This window comes from Tetrao urogallus (assembly GCF_951394365.1).
Source record: "Tetrao urogallus genome assembly, chromosome: 2".
Lineage (NCBI taxonomy): Eukaryota > Metazoa > Chordata > Aves > Galliformes > Phasianidae > Tetrao > Tetrao urogallus.
The window spans coordinates 15,496,967-15,512,295 of NC_136814.1; the positions used below are offsets into that span (position 1 = coordinate 15,496,967).

Consider the following 15,329-nt stretch of genomic DNA (forward strand, 5'->3'; position numbering starts at 1 on the left):
ATGTGAAGGACTGCAAAACTGAGCCGTAATCTGCCCTACCAATGGACTCTCCTCCTGGTCTCTCTCTGCAGGGAAGTGGGGCTGAGGATGTACATGGAAGGAGGTGGATCATAGAACCAGCTGGAGGGAGCCAACCCTGCTCTGTAGTGTGGTCAGGATCAAAAGTGCTCAGGTCTAACAGGATCTGGAAATAAAAGGACTCTAAGTTTGGCTCTTCCAGTCTTGTTGGACCAGCAGCACCTTTCAGATCACTGCACAGCCTTCCAGAAGCTATAGCCCATTGGTTGACAAACCACAAGAAATGTAAAAGAGCAATAAAAGCCACTGAGTGTGAATTGTACAAAAACAAATCTTAAATAAATCTAGCTGGATGGGTGAACCATAAACTGTAGCTACAAATATTTCTTGAATGTGGAAGTGGTCTGGAGATTTTCCACACTGAGACAAAGCTTGTGAAAAGCAAATGCAGTGATTTTGCTGAGAATGGGATAACTGTAAGCATTTGCCCCAAATACAAAAAGATATATATATTTATATTGTAGATAATAGATATCTAGTGCATATAGTTAAAGGAACTCGTGAATGTAATGTTGACAAATTCAGTACTGGACTTCATTCTGCTTACCAGTCTAGCACATCACTCTAAGATTTTGGGATTGCCTTGGCATCTTGCACTTCTGCAGATCACAGGGATGAGGCACCAGCCTATCAATAAACCTGGAATCCTGGCGAAGAGTAATACTCTAAACTAGGAGAGAGCGTGGCTTCAGCATTTCAGTCCCAGACGCCGCGTTTTAAGGTAAGCCATGCGCAGGTCTATCAGCGCGCACAAACACGGCTCTGGAAGCAGATGAGGAGCCCATCAGATCCCAGGTCCAAGAGCGCCTCCTGGCAGAAATACGCTGCATAGCAAAATTTCCTTTACCACATTTCTGCTTTCAGGTAACAAAAGGAAAGCGAGCTGGTCGGAATCAGCCCGAGACCGAGACTGCAAAAAGAGCGGTTCTCTGTGAGGAGCTGCAGCCGCCAAGAGGCTTCCCTCAGCTCCTGTGCTCTGCGCTGAGCAAACTCAGCGGCCTCAGCCGCTTTTTTGGGACCTCTTCAGGACACAGCAAACAGGCGCTGGAGAGACGCTGGGGTGCTTTCACGGCGAGGGAAGTGCAGTTTGACAGAAGTGCGCGTTTACTGGTAGACTTCGGACTATCTGCAGGAAAATGCTCTCGATTTGCTGGAAAGGCGTTGTGATTTCCAGCAACCAACATGAGCACGCCATACCGATGGCGTTTTTTCCTGCTGCGTACGCAAGGAAAAACGGGGCGCTAACCAAACCGGGAGCTGCTCTCCTTCCTGCCAGCTTTGCTAAAAGACGCAAACTGCCCGAACCCCGGACCGGTACAATCAGATGACTGCGGTCGACTGCAGAGCGTGCAGGAGGCAAAAAACAAAGACACTCGTTAAGCTTTCGCCCTTTCCCTTCGACCTCCCCACGCTCTTCCCGCCTCCTCCCTCAGTCCGGAGCGCGGGACGCGGTCCCGAAGGGGCGCTTCCCGCGGCGTCGCCCGGAAACGGGGCCGCATTACGTCACTCCCTGACGCCATCTTGCACGGCTCCGCTTCCGGGTCGCTCCGAGGAAGGCGGGGCGGGGGCGTGCCGCGCCGGGGCGGGCCCACCCTCCCCCCACCCCGGGGTAGGCCCGTGCCGGGGCCTCCCCGCCCCGCAGCCGCCGGCGCCTTGCGGTCCCTCCCCGCGATGAGCTCAGCCCTGCGGCGTGGCGCGGTGCGGGGCGGGCGGCGCGCAGGGGCGGGCGGCCCCGGCCATGCGGAGCTCGGCCGGGAGGCGGCGAGGGCGGCGGCGGCGGAGGGCCCTGCCTAGGCTGCGGCGGGGCCCCATGGGCCTGGGGCACCCGTCGGGCCCCCGGGGGTAGGCTCGCCCCGCCGCCATGTACACCTTCGTGGTGCGGGACGAGAACAGCAGCGTCTACGCGGAGGTCTCCCGGCTCCTCTTGGCCACCGGGCAGTGGAAGCGCCTGAGGAAGGACAACCCCCGCTTCAACCTGATGCTGGGCGAGAGGAACCGGCTCCCCTTCGGCAGGCTGGGTAAGGGAGAGCCGTGGCAGCGTCTTTCGTCGCCGAGCGTCTCTCGGTTCTTCCTGCGGGGACCCGGCTAGGCGTGGTGCCGCTCCCCTCGGCCCGAGCGGGCCCCGGTTCAGGGAGGGGGACCCCGCGTCAAGGCGCAGCCCCCCGGCTTGTCACGGCCTCTCGTCCCGCGGGCCCCTGGGGCCTGCCGCTCCCCACCCCTTACCAGTCATGCTGATCCCCGGACGTCTGCCCGGCTCCTTGTCGCAGGACCCCCGCAACCGGCGTCGCTCAGAACAAAGGGCTGAGGCCGGTGGGTCCGTGCGGCGCTTCCCAGCCCTGGGAAGGGGTTTCTCCAGCAACCTCACAGCCTGAGGTTGGGCAGTCCTGGCTGGGGACCACCGCCCCTCTGCTGAACTCGAAGTATCACCTTCCCCAAGTGCTTTCAGGATGGTGTCTCTGCAGTCCCCCCAAAATGCCCGGCCTGGGGCTGCAGGGTGGAGGGGCTAAGATGCTGGCACACAGGGCACTCACCCCATAGCAGGGCATTCCCTTTATTTGGTTCTTGCATGTTGGGGGCACTGGTTTCAGGATCCCCTCTGAGCCTGCCTCATCCTGCAGCAATGCTCTTGAGGCCTTTTTCTGTTCAGACTGTGAACACATCTGGTTCTTGCTTGGGGCAGGGTGAAAGGCTGTGTGTCTGTAAGTTAAGCCTTCCACCCTCCTTGTCTCCCCTGCCGGCCATGGTTGAACAAGACCATGTTTGATCATGATTGGCCATGGCTGAACAAGACCTGAGGGCTCCCCTGTACAGATTTGTCTCTCGCATGCCCTGCACAGTGCTTGTCCAGTGCTGGACAGGGAAGAGCCTGAAAGCAGGGAGAGAAAGGGCCATGCTCAGCCCAAAAGCAGGAAGAGCCATGCAAGGCACTGGCAGCAGTGTGGGGTGGGGTGGGAGGCAGAGATGCAGTGTCATTGCCCGTGGCTGGTGGCAAGCTGGCTGGAGCTGCAGGGCTGGCAGCTGTCCGTGCAGAATGCCAGCTGCTGTTCTGGCCCCATGCTGGCTCCTGTCCCCAGGAGTGCTGAAGCCAGTTTAGGATCAGCATGCTGCTAAGCACAGCCGTGTTTCCCTTCTGTGGTCCCCTATTTCTGCATCAGACGTCTGGCAGGACCCTCCTGGCCTCCTTCCATCTCATTCACCATGGTTTCCAGTGATTTTGCAGCACTGCTTCAGGCTGCAGAAGCACTGGATAAGGAGAAATCCCCTCACCCCATCAACTTGAGGGCAAGATTGCTTTTCCAGCCCCTTTCATGTAATTCAAACCAAGCACCATTCAATCAGCACTGCTCTTTCAGATCTGCAGTTCATCAGTTCCAGCACCTCTGTCCTTGTTTCCACATGAATTCGCAACTGGAAAGTTCCCACATCCTATGGCAAATGCCGTGTGGTCACTTCCCAGCACAAAGCTGTTTGCAGCAAGCAGAGGGGAAGCTAAAGCAGTGAGGATGCTCACAGGTGCTGCAGCCAGCCACAGCAAGCAAAGCTGTACCCTAATGTGCTGGGTATGAAGATGTGACTTTGATCATCAGACTTTGTCACAGACCCAGCACGGTCCTCTGATGTGACCTGCACAGCATATCCAGCTGTACATTTCAATCTCTTTAACAAACTTTTCCATAGTGGAGAAGAGCCCAGGGATGATGGAAGGGCTTCAGCAAGCTCTTCAGCATGTATTGCAGTGGAAAGCCTGAAAATTTAAACCCTTCATGCAGCCAAGATGCAGCTACAACTGTTAGAGGGGGACTAAACTTTGGTACTGGTTTCTTCAACCTATCCTTCTATAGCAGGAGCTGGTTGCCTGAAATCAGTAGATTCAGACAAAAACCATGGTTTTGGTATGTATTCCAAAAAGCTGTAGAACTATCTCTGGTGTATCTTCCTCAAGCTGTCCCTCTGAGCAGCTGTTGCATGCAGGCTAACTTGGTTTTTCTGAAGGCTTGAAATAGACGTCATTTCAGAAAGCTGTAAGGCTGTGCATCCTGGGAGAGAGATGGAGGTGGGAACTCAGCTGGAGCCTCTGGCTGGCTGCAAGCACTCCAGTTGTACTCACTGATTTCCTACTTCTTGGGCTAACCGTGCCCTTAAGCAGTGAGTCCACTTGAAATAGTGAGGTCATCTTTGGACCTCAGTTCCTATAAGAAGCAAGCAAAATAAATAAACTGGAAACAGAAGGAAGTCTTGAGAAATTTTGCTGATTTCTTTCAGTAAATCAGTGTGTGACATGTTAAAGTACCTGAAATTGCAGATCTTTTGCCAAATGATGGGTTTCAGCTTTCTCACATCTGTGAATAAAATAGTGACCCATAGTTTTTTTTGTTTTCTGTTTTTAATTGAAGTAGATGTTGACTATCTGTGATCTTGCAGGTGCCTGGTCTTTCAGTTAATGTTTTCTCTGGACTTTTTTTTTTCAGACAAACTCCAAGGAGGGTAACTAAAACAACTAAAACTCTGCATACTGTTCAGGGCTTAAATCACTCCCACAGGCATTTGTTTGGAATGAGAAGGCAAAAATGCAAATAATGTCATGCCTGGGAGTTTTCCTCAAGGTCGTGTTTCAGACCAGAGTGGTTTCCTGTCAGATTTTCCCTATTCGTGTTCCTGTTGGTTGTTGTCACAGGGCCCCAGGTGTTGCTTCAGGCATTGTTCACCTGTTGCACGTTGATGGCTGTGTTGCTGCCCAGATCTGCATTACCCTCCGGCCTGTTGCAGCAGAGAGCTCTTAATGGAGCACAGGTGTCTGCACTGTGTTTAAGGGTGAGGACAGGCAGGCTGTGGTGTGAAGCCCAGTATGAGCAGTGAGGCTAAATCTTTCAACATTTTTCAGTGTTTTAACTGGGCCCAAAGGGAATCCTGCTGAAAATGACAAAAGAAAAGCAAAATCCCTATGGCTGTTTTCTAAGCTGTGATCTTTGTGCTGTGATGTACTTCATCTTCCTACTGCACTTGAGTGAAATCTTGGCTCTTAAAAACTGCCACCAGCAAATGGAGAATGTTTTTGGGTGGCTCTGCCAGTTCCCAGTATAAATTAGGAAATGGTTATTTTCCATTGGAAAATGACAATGACAGTTTCAAAGCAGACTTAAGTAAGTGCATAGGCCTTCTTCCCTGAAGGAAAGAAAATAGCAGAGCCGGTATCAGCTCAGTTCCTATTTCTTTGACATGGGGTGAAGAGACAGACTGGTTTTCTTCCCTGCTGCATGGGTCCCTTGCACCAAGCAGGTATTTTTTCCTTCAGTAATTTAAGTTTGTCTGACCCTTCTATTTTTCCTTGTAGGCCACGAACCTGGACTTGTGCAGTTGGTGAATTATTACAGGGGAGCGGACAAGCTGTGCCGCAAAGCATCCCTGGTGAAGTAAGAAATTTACTGAATACTTGCATGGGGTTGGTAGAAATATTTCTGCTATCTTTTGTCAACAGCTCAACCTGTTGTTAGGGTATTTCACTGAACAGTTGCCCTGGGAATGTCCTAGCACGTGCTGTCTTCAGATTCCTGTGTTGATCTACGCAGATATCTGTGCACAATGACCTCTCTGTAACTTCAGGGGAAATGGCATTTCCACTGAATTACATCTGCTGGAAAAATAGAGTATATTGAATCAGGCAGACAGGGAGCTGCAGATTAGAGCCAAATCAAAGGAAAAACAAATAAACAAAAAAAGAAAAAAACAAACCATATCTGCTCTTTCTCCTTGTAGCTACTTGATTAAAACCTACTCCTTTTATTCTGATTCATACAGAGGGGAGGCACTAATATGCCTTTAGCTAATCATATTTGTTGGTCAAGCAAATGTCTGGAGACATCTCTAGGAAGAGCTGGCTCTGGGAGTTATTTCTGCACGACCAGCCATGCCACAGTCTCCTGGGGAAATGACGGTGAGCTTTCATTGCAGATAACCCTAGTCCCCCTGCAAACCATTAGGGCCTCTTCATGTCAGAACTCTTGGCCTCCACCAAGAATCTCATGAATTCCATGTTAGTGTCCGTCCTGCCTCTTGCTGATGCAGCTCTTCAGGCTGCATGCTGCTCTGAGGCCTCTCCTTCCTCTGCAAAGGACCTAGTCCCAGAAGCTTTCTGTGCAGTGGTGATAGTATCAGGCACTAAGAGTATATTTTAAACAAGCATTTGATGCACTCCCCAGCTGGATTTCTGTGCCACCAAGGATCTGGATAAGGATCAAAAATGCTTCTGCTTTTTTTTCTCTCCTGAAGCTTGGCTGACCTTTTGAGCTCTAGAGTCAGTCACGCATCAAGACACTTATGAACCCAAGGGACCAGAAGTGACATTCCTCTGACAGTGGGATCTGAGGGTGTCACTGCCTGACTGCTATTTCAACAGACAGGCACAAATATATGGAGAGAGTCAGCACGTAATTAGCTCTGCTTTTGGCCTTCAGCAAAACACAGCAAATGTTCAAAGAGGCAGGCAGCTTCCTGGACTCTGAAGGATAACAAACCTGAGCACCACTGGCAGGAGTTTGCTGGCATCTCTTGATGTAACTGATAGGAGAAAGTATCTGCTAGAGGGAACAGAGGCTGCATGCAGAGGGTATCCTGGGCACCTCAGAAAATGAAACATGTAGCCGTATCCTTGCCTTCAGTGCATTCCCAGTGGCCTTCCATCACAGTTAAGGTGTCTGATCTGATCTCAGTGGGAATGCGATCAAAAGCCCAGCATTACTGCTTTGGCTCTTCTTTGCTGTTATCACAGCTTCCTTCTTGCCCTGTTGTGTATTTAGCAATCGTGCCTCCTCAGTGGCCTTGTGCAGAGACGGTGCAGAGGGGTCACTGCAAGCTCTAACTAGAGTGGTTTCTCCTCTGCTGGTTGTTTCATGACATCCATAGTATCTAGAAGATATTTAACAGAAGTGTGTAGGTCTGGTTCAAAGAGCTGCGGTTTTGAGTTGCCTTAATCTGTATAGGAAGACCCTAATTTCAAAGGCAGAAAGAGAACACAATAACTGAATCCAGTTTATCTGTAAGATACTATTCATCACCAAGCAAAAGAGCCCAGTTAGTGGAGATTTGTACTTATTAAATGATGTCCTCACAGGTCACTCTGGAGATTAACAATTTGGAAATTATCAGCCTGTATCTTTTCATCTAGGCTAATCAAGACAAGCCCTGAGCTATCAGAGTCTTGCACGTGGTTTCCCGAGTCATATGTGATTTACCCAACAAACTTGAAGACCCCCGTGGCTCCGGCGCAGAATGGAATTCACCATCTTATAAACAACACGAGGACAGATGAGAGGGAGGTCTTCTTGGCAGCTTACAACAGGCGTCAGGAAGGCAGAGAAGGCAATGTGTGGATTGCCAAGTCCTCAGCTGGTGCCAAAGGTTCGTTCTCCAGCAAAATGAGCCACCTTCTCACTATTCCTTCTAGATGAGTTATGGGGTTTGGTTGAGCCCAAGCCTGTCTGTGAAAGGCTTTGGCTACTGCTTAGTGACATGGAACTCCTTATGTGAAGGATATGCAATCTGTAATATGCATATGGTAGGTGGACATGGATGGCAGTGAAAGGACCCCCTTTTTTCTACTCATGCACCTCAAAATATAAGAAGGTTTGCTGCAGGGGGAAAACAGCAGGGAGAAGCAGGCCAAGGGAATGTGGGCTATAGGAGATGAGGGAGCAGAATGAGATATAAGAAGGAGGGCATCAAACAGGTCAGTAGTCGTCCATGACAGCAGGAAACATTATCATGCTGCATCTAAACCTGATTTCAGCTGAGTAGAAATACCAATGTTTGTCTTCCAACCAACTCAAATACCTGGTGCCAGTGGCCAGCTCATGGTCACACTTGAGAGTGAGAGTCAATGAGCTCAGTGTATCCAAATTATATCCAAACTGTGGGCAGGGAGCAGAGCAAAAGCAAGCAATGCATTATCTGCACTTCCCTTGATTTGAATAAGATACATAATAGATAACATACAGATACTTAAATGATAACATATCCCTCCTTCCAGAAATTATGAGCTATTAAGATGAGATAGGTGGACACAGCTATGAATGGAATGCTTTGGTAATTATCCTATCTAGCATCATAGCAGTATCTCTGGCATGCTGGTAGAATTGCTTTATGGAAACTTGCTTTGCTGCTTGTGAAGAACTCGGTCCATTCAAAGGTAGCAAGGCCACATGCACATTTGCAGAGTCTTTTCTGATGCAGCTTTACAAAAATCATCAGGCAGTGTGAAAGCCAGAGGTGAGTGGCTGCAGGATATAACTTTCCTTCATGCAGGCTTTCCTCAGTGTTCTGCTTTCATGGCTGTGTTACTGCAAAGCATCAGAAGACTGTATTTTTCCATGGGGAGGAAGGGGAAATGGGTCCTTTTATCACACTGCCGATAGGAAGTGTGTCTGTTTAGTGTCACTGGCAAAGAAACAATCTGGAAAACTGAAAAAAGTGGCTGTTGTTTGCTGCAGCATGAAGAGATTTAAACTCCCCACATATTTTATTCAAATGTAATCTCACCTTCTTTTCTACATTAAAGTAACTTTTTGTATTCATCGGCGTGCTGCAGGATTCAAGATGGGAATTCATGTGGTGAGCAAACCTGATGTTAATCTTCTAGAGAGCAGGTCTAAATGTCTTGGGATTACTTCTGATGAAGTGGAAAGCTTGTCAGTATTAATTGCCCAGCCAGACTCAGTTAAGGCACAGCTCCTGACTCTGAGGAGTTCTAGAAGAAACTTGATTGTCCATCAGTAATAGGAAGACTAAAGGTTTAGGATGTTCTGACTTAATAGTTGAGAGATTTTTGTGTTGTCTTTGAGAACAGAGACAGTGGCCCTCACATAAGCTGCTTTTCTGTCTCACTGGGCTGCTGACTAGGTGCACAGTTAAGCTAACCACTCCCTCAGTTCACCATCTGTCCAGCACAGAACAGATACTTGCTGATTTTCCTACTGCAGGGGCTTAAAGAGATGCTGTTTTCCTCCTTTCCCCCCGTGCTTAGCCCTGTGATTGTACCATTGTAAGTGTCTGCTTGGCACTGCTCTAATCAGGGAACTAAAAAACTTCCTTCTTGTCGTCCCCCTGCACCCCCCTCTCCCCCACCCACTAGAAAAAAAGAAGAAGGAAAAAAAAAGAAGTATTTTAATGAAGCGTTTCCAGCTGAGAATTGTTAGATAATTTTGTTTGAGCTTGTTTGAGTGGATTTGTTGCTAGACTTGCAAGAAATGAACAGTGACAGCTTCAGCCAAAGTGTGATAGTATTTAAAAGATGTGTCTAAGTTCTTTAATGAATAGTTTCCATGCAGGGGAAAACGCTGATTATGTGAATGAGCATTTTGAAACAGTTCTTTTCCTAATTCAGCAGTGGTTTCAGCAGTAATTTAAATGGACTCAGTGAGCAGAGGAACACAGTTTGCACATGCATGCATGTGTGACTGCCTCTGGCAAAGAGAAAAGCTGAGCGGGGGAAGAAAGTCTGAGTCTAGGAGAAAAACAAACCTCCCTTCCCAAAGAAACAAAATAAATAAAAACCTCACAAACTGCCAAAACCCTGCTTTCCAAATTGCTGAAAAACAGAGAAAAGCAAAACAGAATTAAAAAATGCTTGCTAAATGTTCCTCCCTTCCAAGACCAGATGGAAAAAAACTTGCCAGAAAGGGAAACAAAATCCCCCATACAAAGCAGCTGCCTCACTTCTTGCCAAGGTCTCTCTCTGCTGTGCATCCACTTGCATCTAAAATAGCCATCTACCTGCCAAAAAGCCCCATGTTATCTCTGGAACCTGTGGTTCCCAGCTATGCTCCAGCTGTGAAGAAACCAAATTCCCTGTGCTGAGGGAAGAGGGATATAGCTCTGCCAGTCTGCTACCTGACTTCATGCAAATGTGACAATTGCTCAGGCAGCAATCAGCTCTGAAGTTGTTGGTTCTTGTATATTGCTTGTTTTGTCATGGGAACGAGCTATGACCCACTTGGGCCTGGAAAGAGCTCCAGCAATGATCTTTACCAATTTTTTTCTTTTCCGTGCCAGGGGAAGGGATCCTGATTTCTTCAGAGGCTTCAGAGCTCCTGGATTTCATCGATGAGCAGGGACAAGTGCACGTGATTCAGAAATACCTGGAGAAGCCTCTTCTTTTGGAGCCAGGGCATCGCAAATTTGATATCAGGTAACTTGGTTGCTTTCTTGGCTACTGTAATACTGGTTTGTGCTGTTTCTTGTTCAGCCAGTGGGACGTGAGTTTGTTCTCCTTTCCCCTAGGAGCTGGGTTCTCGTAGATCATCTATATAATATCTACCTCTACAGAGAGGGTGTCCTGCGGACCTCTTCCGAACCATATAACAGTGCTAATTTCCAGGACAAAACCTGCCACCTGACCAATCACTGCATTCAGAAGGAATATTCCAAAAATTATGGGCGGTATGAGGAAGGGAATGAAATGTTCTTTGAAGAGTTCAACCAGTATCTGATGGATGCCCTGAACACAACGCTGGAGAATAGCATCTTACTGCAAATCAAACACATAATAAGGTAACCAGCTACCTATTGTACAGGGATAGATAAACCCTGAGTGACAGAGTGTGTGTGTGAACACAGCTGGGAAGGCAGGCAGATAAGGGAGGAGTTTCATTTGCTTGGATCAGGGGTTGTGGCTCAGAGATACATTGAAGATAAAGCCAGGACCCCAATGTCATTGCTCAATAGTAAAGCAGATAAGGAACTATATAGGTGCTGTTCTCTAAAAGCAGTGTGCCAATATGTGTGCATTTTGCTGGCTGTAGCTTGATAAGGGAGTGAGATGACTTGGTGGGGGAAGAGAGTAGGTCAAATGATAGGTCTAGGAAAGGATGAAGTGAAAAAAGACATAGGGCATATGAGTGGAAATGAAGCAGGACTCAAATCTGCAGGATCTCAGTGCTCCCCTGCTGTCAGCAAGCGGCGCGCCTTGCTGCAAGGCATTTTGTCTTATTAATTCCAAGCAGAGCTAAGCTAGCTTTGTCAGCTGCTTCCTGGGTACTGAGGAAATTGTCTGGAGAGATAATGGTGCTGGAGAGAAGCTGGGTCTTGAAAAAGTGGTCCTCCATGGCAGAATTTCCTTTGCAAATACTCCATTGCTATTACTTAAGCCAAAGAGACATAACTTTGAGGGTTTCAGTGGCAAATGAGCTCCAAGTGTCAGTTCCCTGAGGACCTAGGTACAATCCTTTGTGGCTCTGCCTTCTGCAGCAGCAGGTGACCCATCCACTTCACTGTACTGTGTACTCGCCCTCAGAAACTGCAGCGCAGACTGTGTCTGCAGGGCTTTTAACCTTGTGTTTGTGCTTTTCCCATCACAGAAGCTGCCTTATGTGTATAGAGCCTGCAATCAGCACAAAGCATCTTCACTACCAGAGCTTCCAGCTCTTTGGCTTTGACTTTATGGTTGATGAGGAGTTGAAAGTCTGGCTCATAGAAGTCAATGGGGCTCCAGCTTGTGCCCAGTAAGTAGCCAGCTTCTGTAATACATTTGTGATACCACTGTTCACATAACTTGCTTAAAACATGGCTGCATACCAGCTCCAAACAAAAAAGGTGGAAGAAAGTGAATGGTAGGGGCCTTTCCCAGGCAAATCCATACCAGATATTGCTCTAACTGCCAGTCAATTTAAATTAATTGCTGCTGCCTCTGTGCTTGGCTTCCCCCAGCGTCTTTCCTTCTTAAATCTCATTTTCTGAACAACTGGATCTGAGTATAACTTGGGTTGTTTTTACTGACACCATGGGGTATGTTGCAGAATTAATGCCTTTGACCTCAGGTGGTTTCTCATTCTCTTGTAGAGACAGTGGTGGCTGCTCTTCACGTGAGCACAGAATAATGCGTAGCTTTAAAGGTAACAGCTGAATTCACTGAATTTGCAGGCATCGGGATTCCAGAGCACTCTGTGGATGCCTCAGATGTGAGATCAAATGCTCTACTAGCTGCAGCTGAGAGCTGTGACAACCACAGCCACAAAGCCATGGCCATGAGCATCTCTGCATAGGCACAGTGAGAAGTGCTGTTTCATGGGATTGAGACAACTGTGGAAAACTAGGAATAGGATGCCTAAATAGGCATCTATACCATATACAGACCCAGCATAGCAGGCTGTTCCACATTGTCTGCATTATTATATTTTTAAAATTATTTGTATATACGTATGACTATCATATATGCTGTAAATAGTATGATAACATAATTATATATGTTATATTATGTGCATCAATCTATATTAGATATAAATTAGAGCAAATCATTGCTAATACTAGAGAAGGAAATAAGGGGTCATCTTACCAGGCAGCCCAGACAGAAGCCTTTTCAGAGCTAGACCTTGGGGGGGGGGCTTTTGTTGTCCAGAATGTCCTGTTCATCATGTGTACCGTGGTACAATTCTGCCTGGCACCTCCTTTTTGCTGCATGGGTAGAATTTGGCTTCTGCTGCATAGGTTTGGGTTTCAACAATGCTCTGGTTGCTTTGTACCTATGTATGGCACTTGGAAGCCTTGAGAAGCAGATGAGCTAAGTTTTGGCTATTGGTGGCTTTTTCTCTTCAGGGCTATTCTAATTTATAGCACTGGAAGCAGCAACATGCCCAGAAGCTGAAAAAGTGTCTTACTGTCATGAAGCTCCAGCTAATAGAGTGACATTGTTAATTCTAGTAAAGACAGCTTTAGTGCTCTGTATCCCATACTCCAGCGTGTTCTGTGAGGTTACACAGGTATTACCTTCAGCAGAAAATGAAGCTGCTGTTAACTCAATTCCTCAAACACAGTGTCTCTCTTCTTCCTAATCCTGCTCTGTATGAGCCTTACCATTATGAAACTCTTCCAAGGAGTGGTCTTGTGAAATCTCTGTGCCTAGCTTACAAGTTACTGTGCACAACTGCACATCATTGCAGAATTTCATCAAATCACATGTTCATCAGAGAAGTCTCTCTGGGGCACACCTCCACACTTCCACTTGCACAGGGTCATGATGATCATGACTTCCTGAGCTGAGAAACTGCTACGGGGTGTTCTCAGCAGTTGTCTTCCCCCATGCATCTAGTGGTGAGAGTCCTGAAGGTGGGAGACACTGCTGAGCAACTACAATGTCTGCTGTTCTGACAGTAAACTCAGATAACAGGTTTTGTGGTCCCAAGCTGCAGAGAGCAATGTTGTGAATGGGAGCATCGTTAAAAAAGAAGACAGTTGCTGAAATAGGAGGGGAGGATATCAAGAAATGCCTGATCCACCACTAGCCTCCCTGGGGCCACCGTAACAGCAGCAGGATCTTGTAGCTCCCTTTGGGAAAATGCATGCCTGTATGAAAAGAAGTTGGGAGACCTGCTGGTTTGCTCTGTTTGAGCATCTTACTCTGTCTCTCTCTCATCTCTTAGGAAGCTATATGCGGAACTCTGCCAAGGAATTGTGGATGTAGCCATCTCTAGTGTTTTCCCCCTTGCTGACACTGGACAGAAGGCAAGCCAGCCAACATCGATCTTTATCAAACTGTGATGATTACAGGAGTGCATCTGCTGTGTTCAAGGAGAGACGGCACCCATTGGGTCAGCACTGTTTAATGGCCTATCTCAGTATTATGCCAAAAAGTGATAGGGACAGGCTTCTCTTTTTTTCTGGAAGGTCATGGAGAAAAACAACAAAACAGGCATCTACATAAAGCTGCAATGAGCCAGAGCTGCTGAGACAACTCTGCCTGCATTCACCAAAATCTACTTTAGAAAACAGCTCATGTGACTTTGATACCTGAAACAAATCTCTGGGAGTATAGCAAAATAACCTTAAGATGAAACCCCAACAGGGATACTATAATACTGTATTAGCTCCTCCTTTTCTATAGAGATAACATGGGTGTTTTTTTTTTTTTTTGTTTTTTTTTTGTTTTTTTTTTTTTTTTTAAGGCAGTTGAGTGAAGACTGCAGTGATCTTCTGGGATGTCATGGTTGGAAAGTTTTACTCCTCCCACTATGTTTCTTCTTTCCTCACCTACTGCATCATTAGTGCCTTAGCTCAGCTCCAAATAGGTTACTCCTTTCCTTTGTTCCTGCTCTATCCTGTAGAAAGGAACAAGCTGTCTTGCATCACAGGATGCATAACACTAGGAACACCAAGAATTCAGTTTCCTTGGGTATTTTCAAAGCTGGCTAGCTGAACACCCAAGCAATGACTGGCAAGGATGCTGTTGGAAAGGGTGCTGAACTGCAGGCAGTGAATTAACCGAAGCAGGGAAGGCAGTTTGTTTATTATAGTTATCCCTTTTCCTAATGAGATTTGATCAGTTTCCATCCAAGTCTGATGCAGTTGGACTCTGTTGAAAACAGGTGGAGAGACTTTCCCTTGGGGCTCACCTGCAGGCCATTGGATTTCTAGCATCACTTCTGTGCTAAGAGTGTTTCACATAGCTGGAAGCCAATCTTCTCAGCTTCTTCTGAGACTCTGATGTGAATTTAGGCTCTTCTCTCCGCTTTCAACTTTATGCCCTTGAGGCTGGAATCTGAAACCTCTCAACTCGAATGATTTTTATTCTTTTTGATCCAATCAATTTGATTCTCTTCTATTTGACAACTTAATACCACAATCCACTGCTCAGTCCCAGCTAAGGGGAAGATGGATGAGATATTGCAGACCAGGATATATTTTGCGTGTAGGTTTGCCACACAGCTGGGATGGGGTGATATTCTTGTGGGGAAGTTAAATTCCTTGAGGACCCTGAATTTCAGAGCTAACATCTACTCTGAGTATACCCTAAGTCCTTGGCATATTACCCATTCTGTGAAGTTTATCTGAATTTTTAGCATAGGCCCAGCAAACCCTTCCTGAGCTTAATGTTCTGTGTGGAGCACAGCTGCGTTTCTAACAGCAGCTGGCTGTGTGAGTGGTATCTGTCTGTGCTGTACCCCAGATTTTCATATGAAGAGTCAAAATTCAACAATTAGATCTCACTGTTCAAGAGACTGTAGCAGTGTCTGCGAAGAACTGAGTGCTCACAGGGTGCTGCACGCTGGTGGTTCTGGGTTAGGAGTTTCTTTCCATGTTGCACACGATGCGTGGATGTATGTTAGCTCTGAGGTTACATGTTTGAAAGCATGCTTCAGGGCAGATTGCAAACAAGTGCCTGCTCAAGCAGCGCAGAACTGATTTCCAGTGAGGAGGGAAGGACATGGATTATCTGATTGACATCCCCACACACTGCGTAGGAAACCGTCATGGAAAACCGCAGCTCT

The 15,329-nt window shown here is 47.3% G+C and overlaps 1 protein-coding gene across 1 annotated transcript; it reads left to right on the plus strand.

Moving 5' to 3' along the window:
• Nucleotides 1–1,939: 1,939 nt before the first annotated feature.
• Nucleotides 1,940–13,602, plus strand: TTL (tubulin tyrosine ligase; the record flags this gene model as incomplete). Its single annotated transcript, XM_079550618.1, has 7 exons — nucleotides 1,940–2,096; nucleotides 5,411–5,489; nucleotides 7,241–7,473; nucleotides 10,123–10,258; nucleotides 10,351–10,620; nucleotides 11,427–11,570; nucleotides 13,485–13,602. 7 exons carry the CDS (start codon nucleotides 1,940–1,942, stop codon nucleotides 13,600–13,602), a joined length of 1,137 nt encoding a protein of 378 aa, XP_079406744.1.
• Between the last annotated feature and the right edge of the window lie 1,727 nt (nucleotides 13,603–15,329).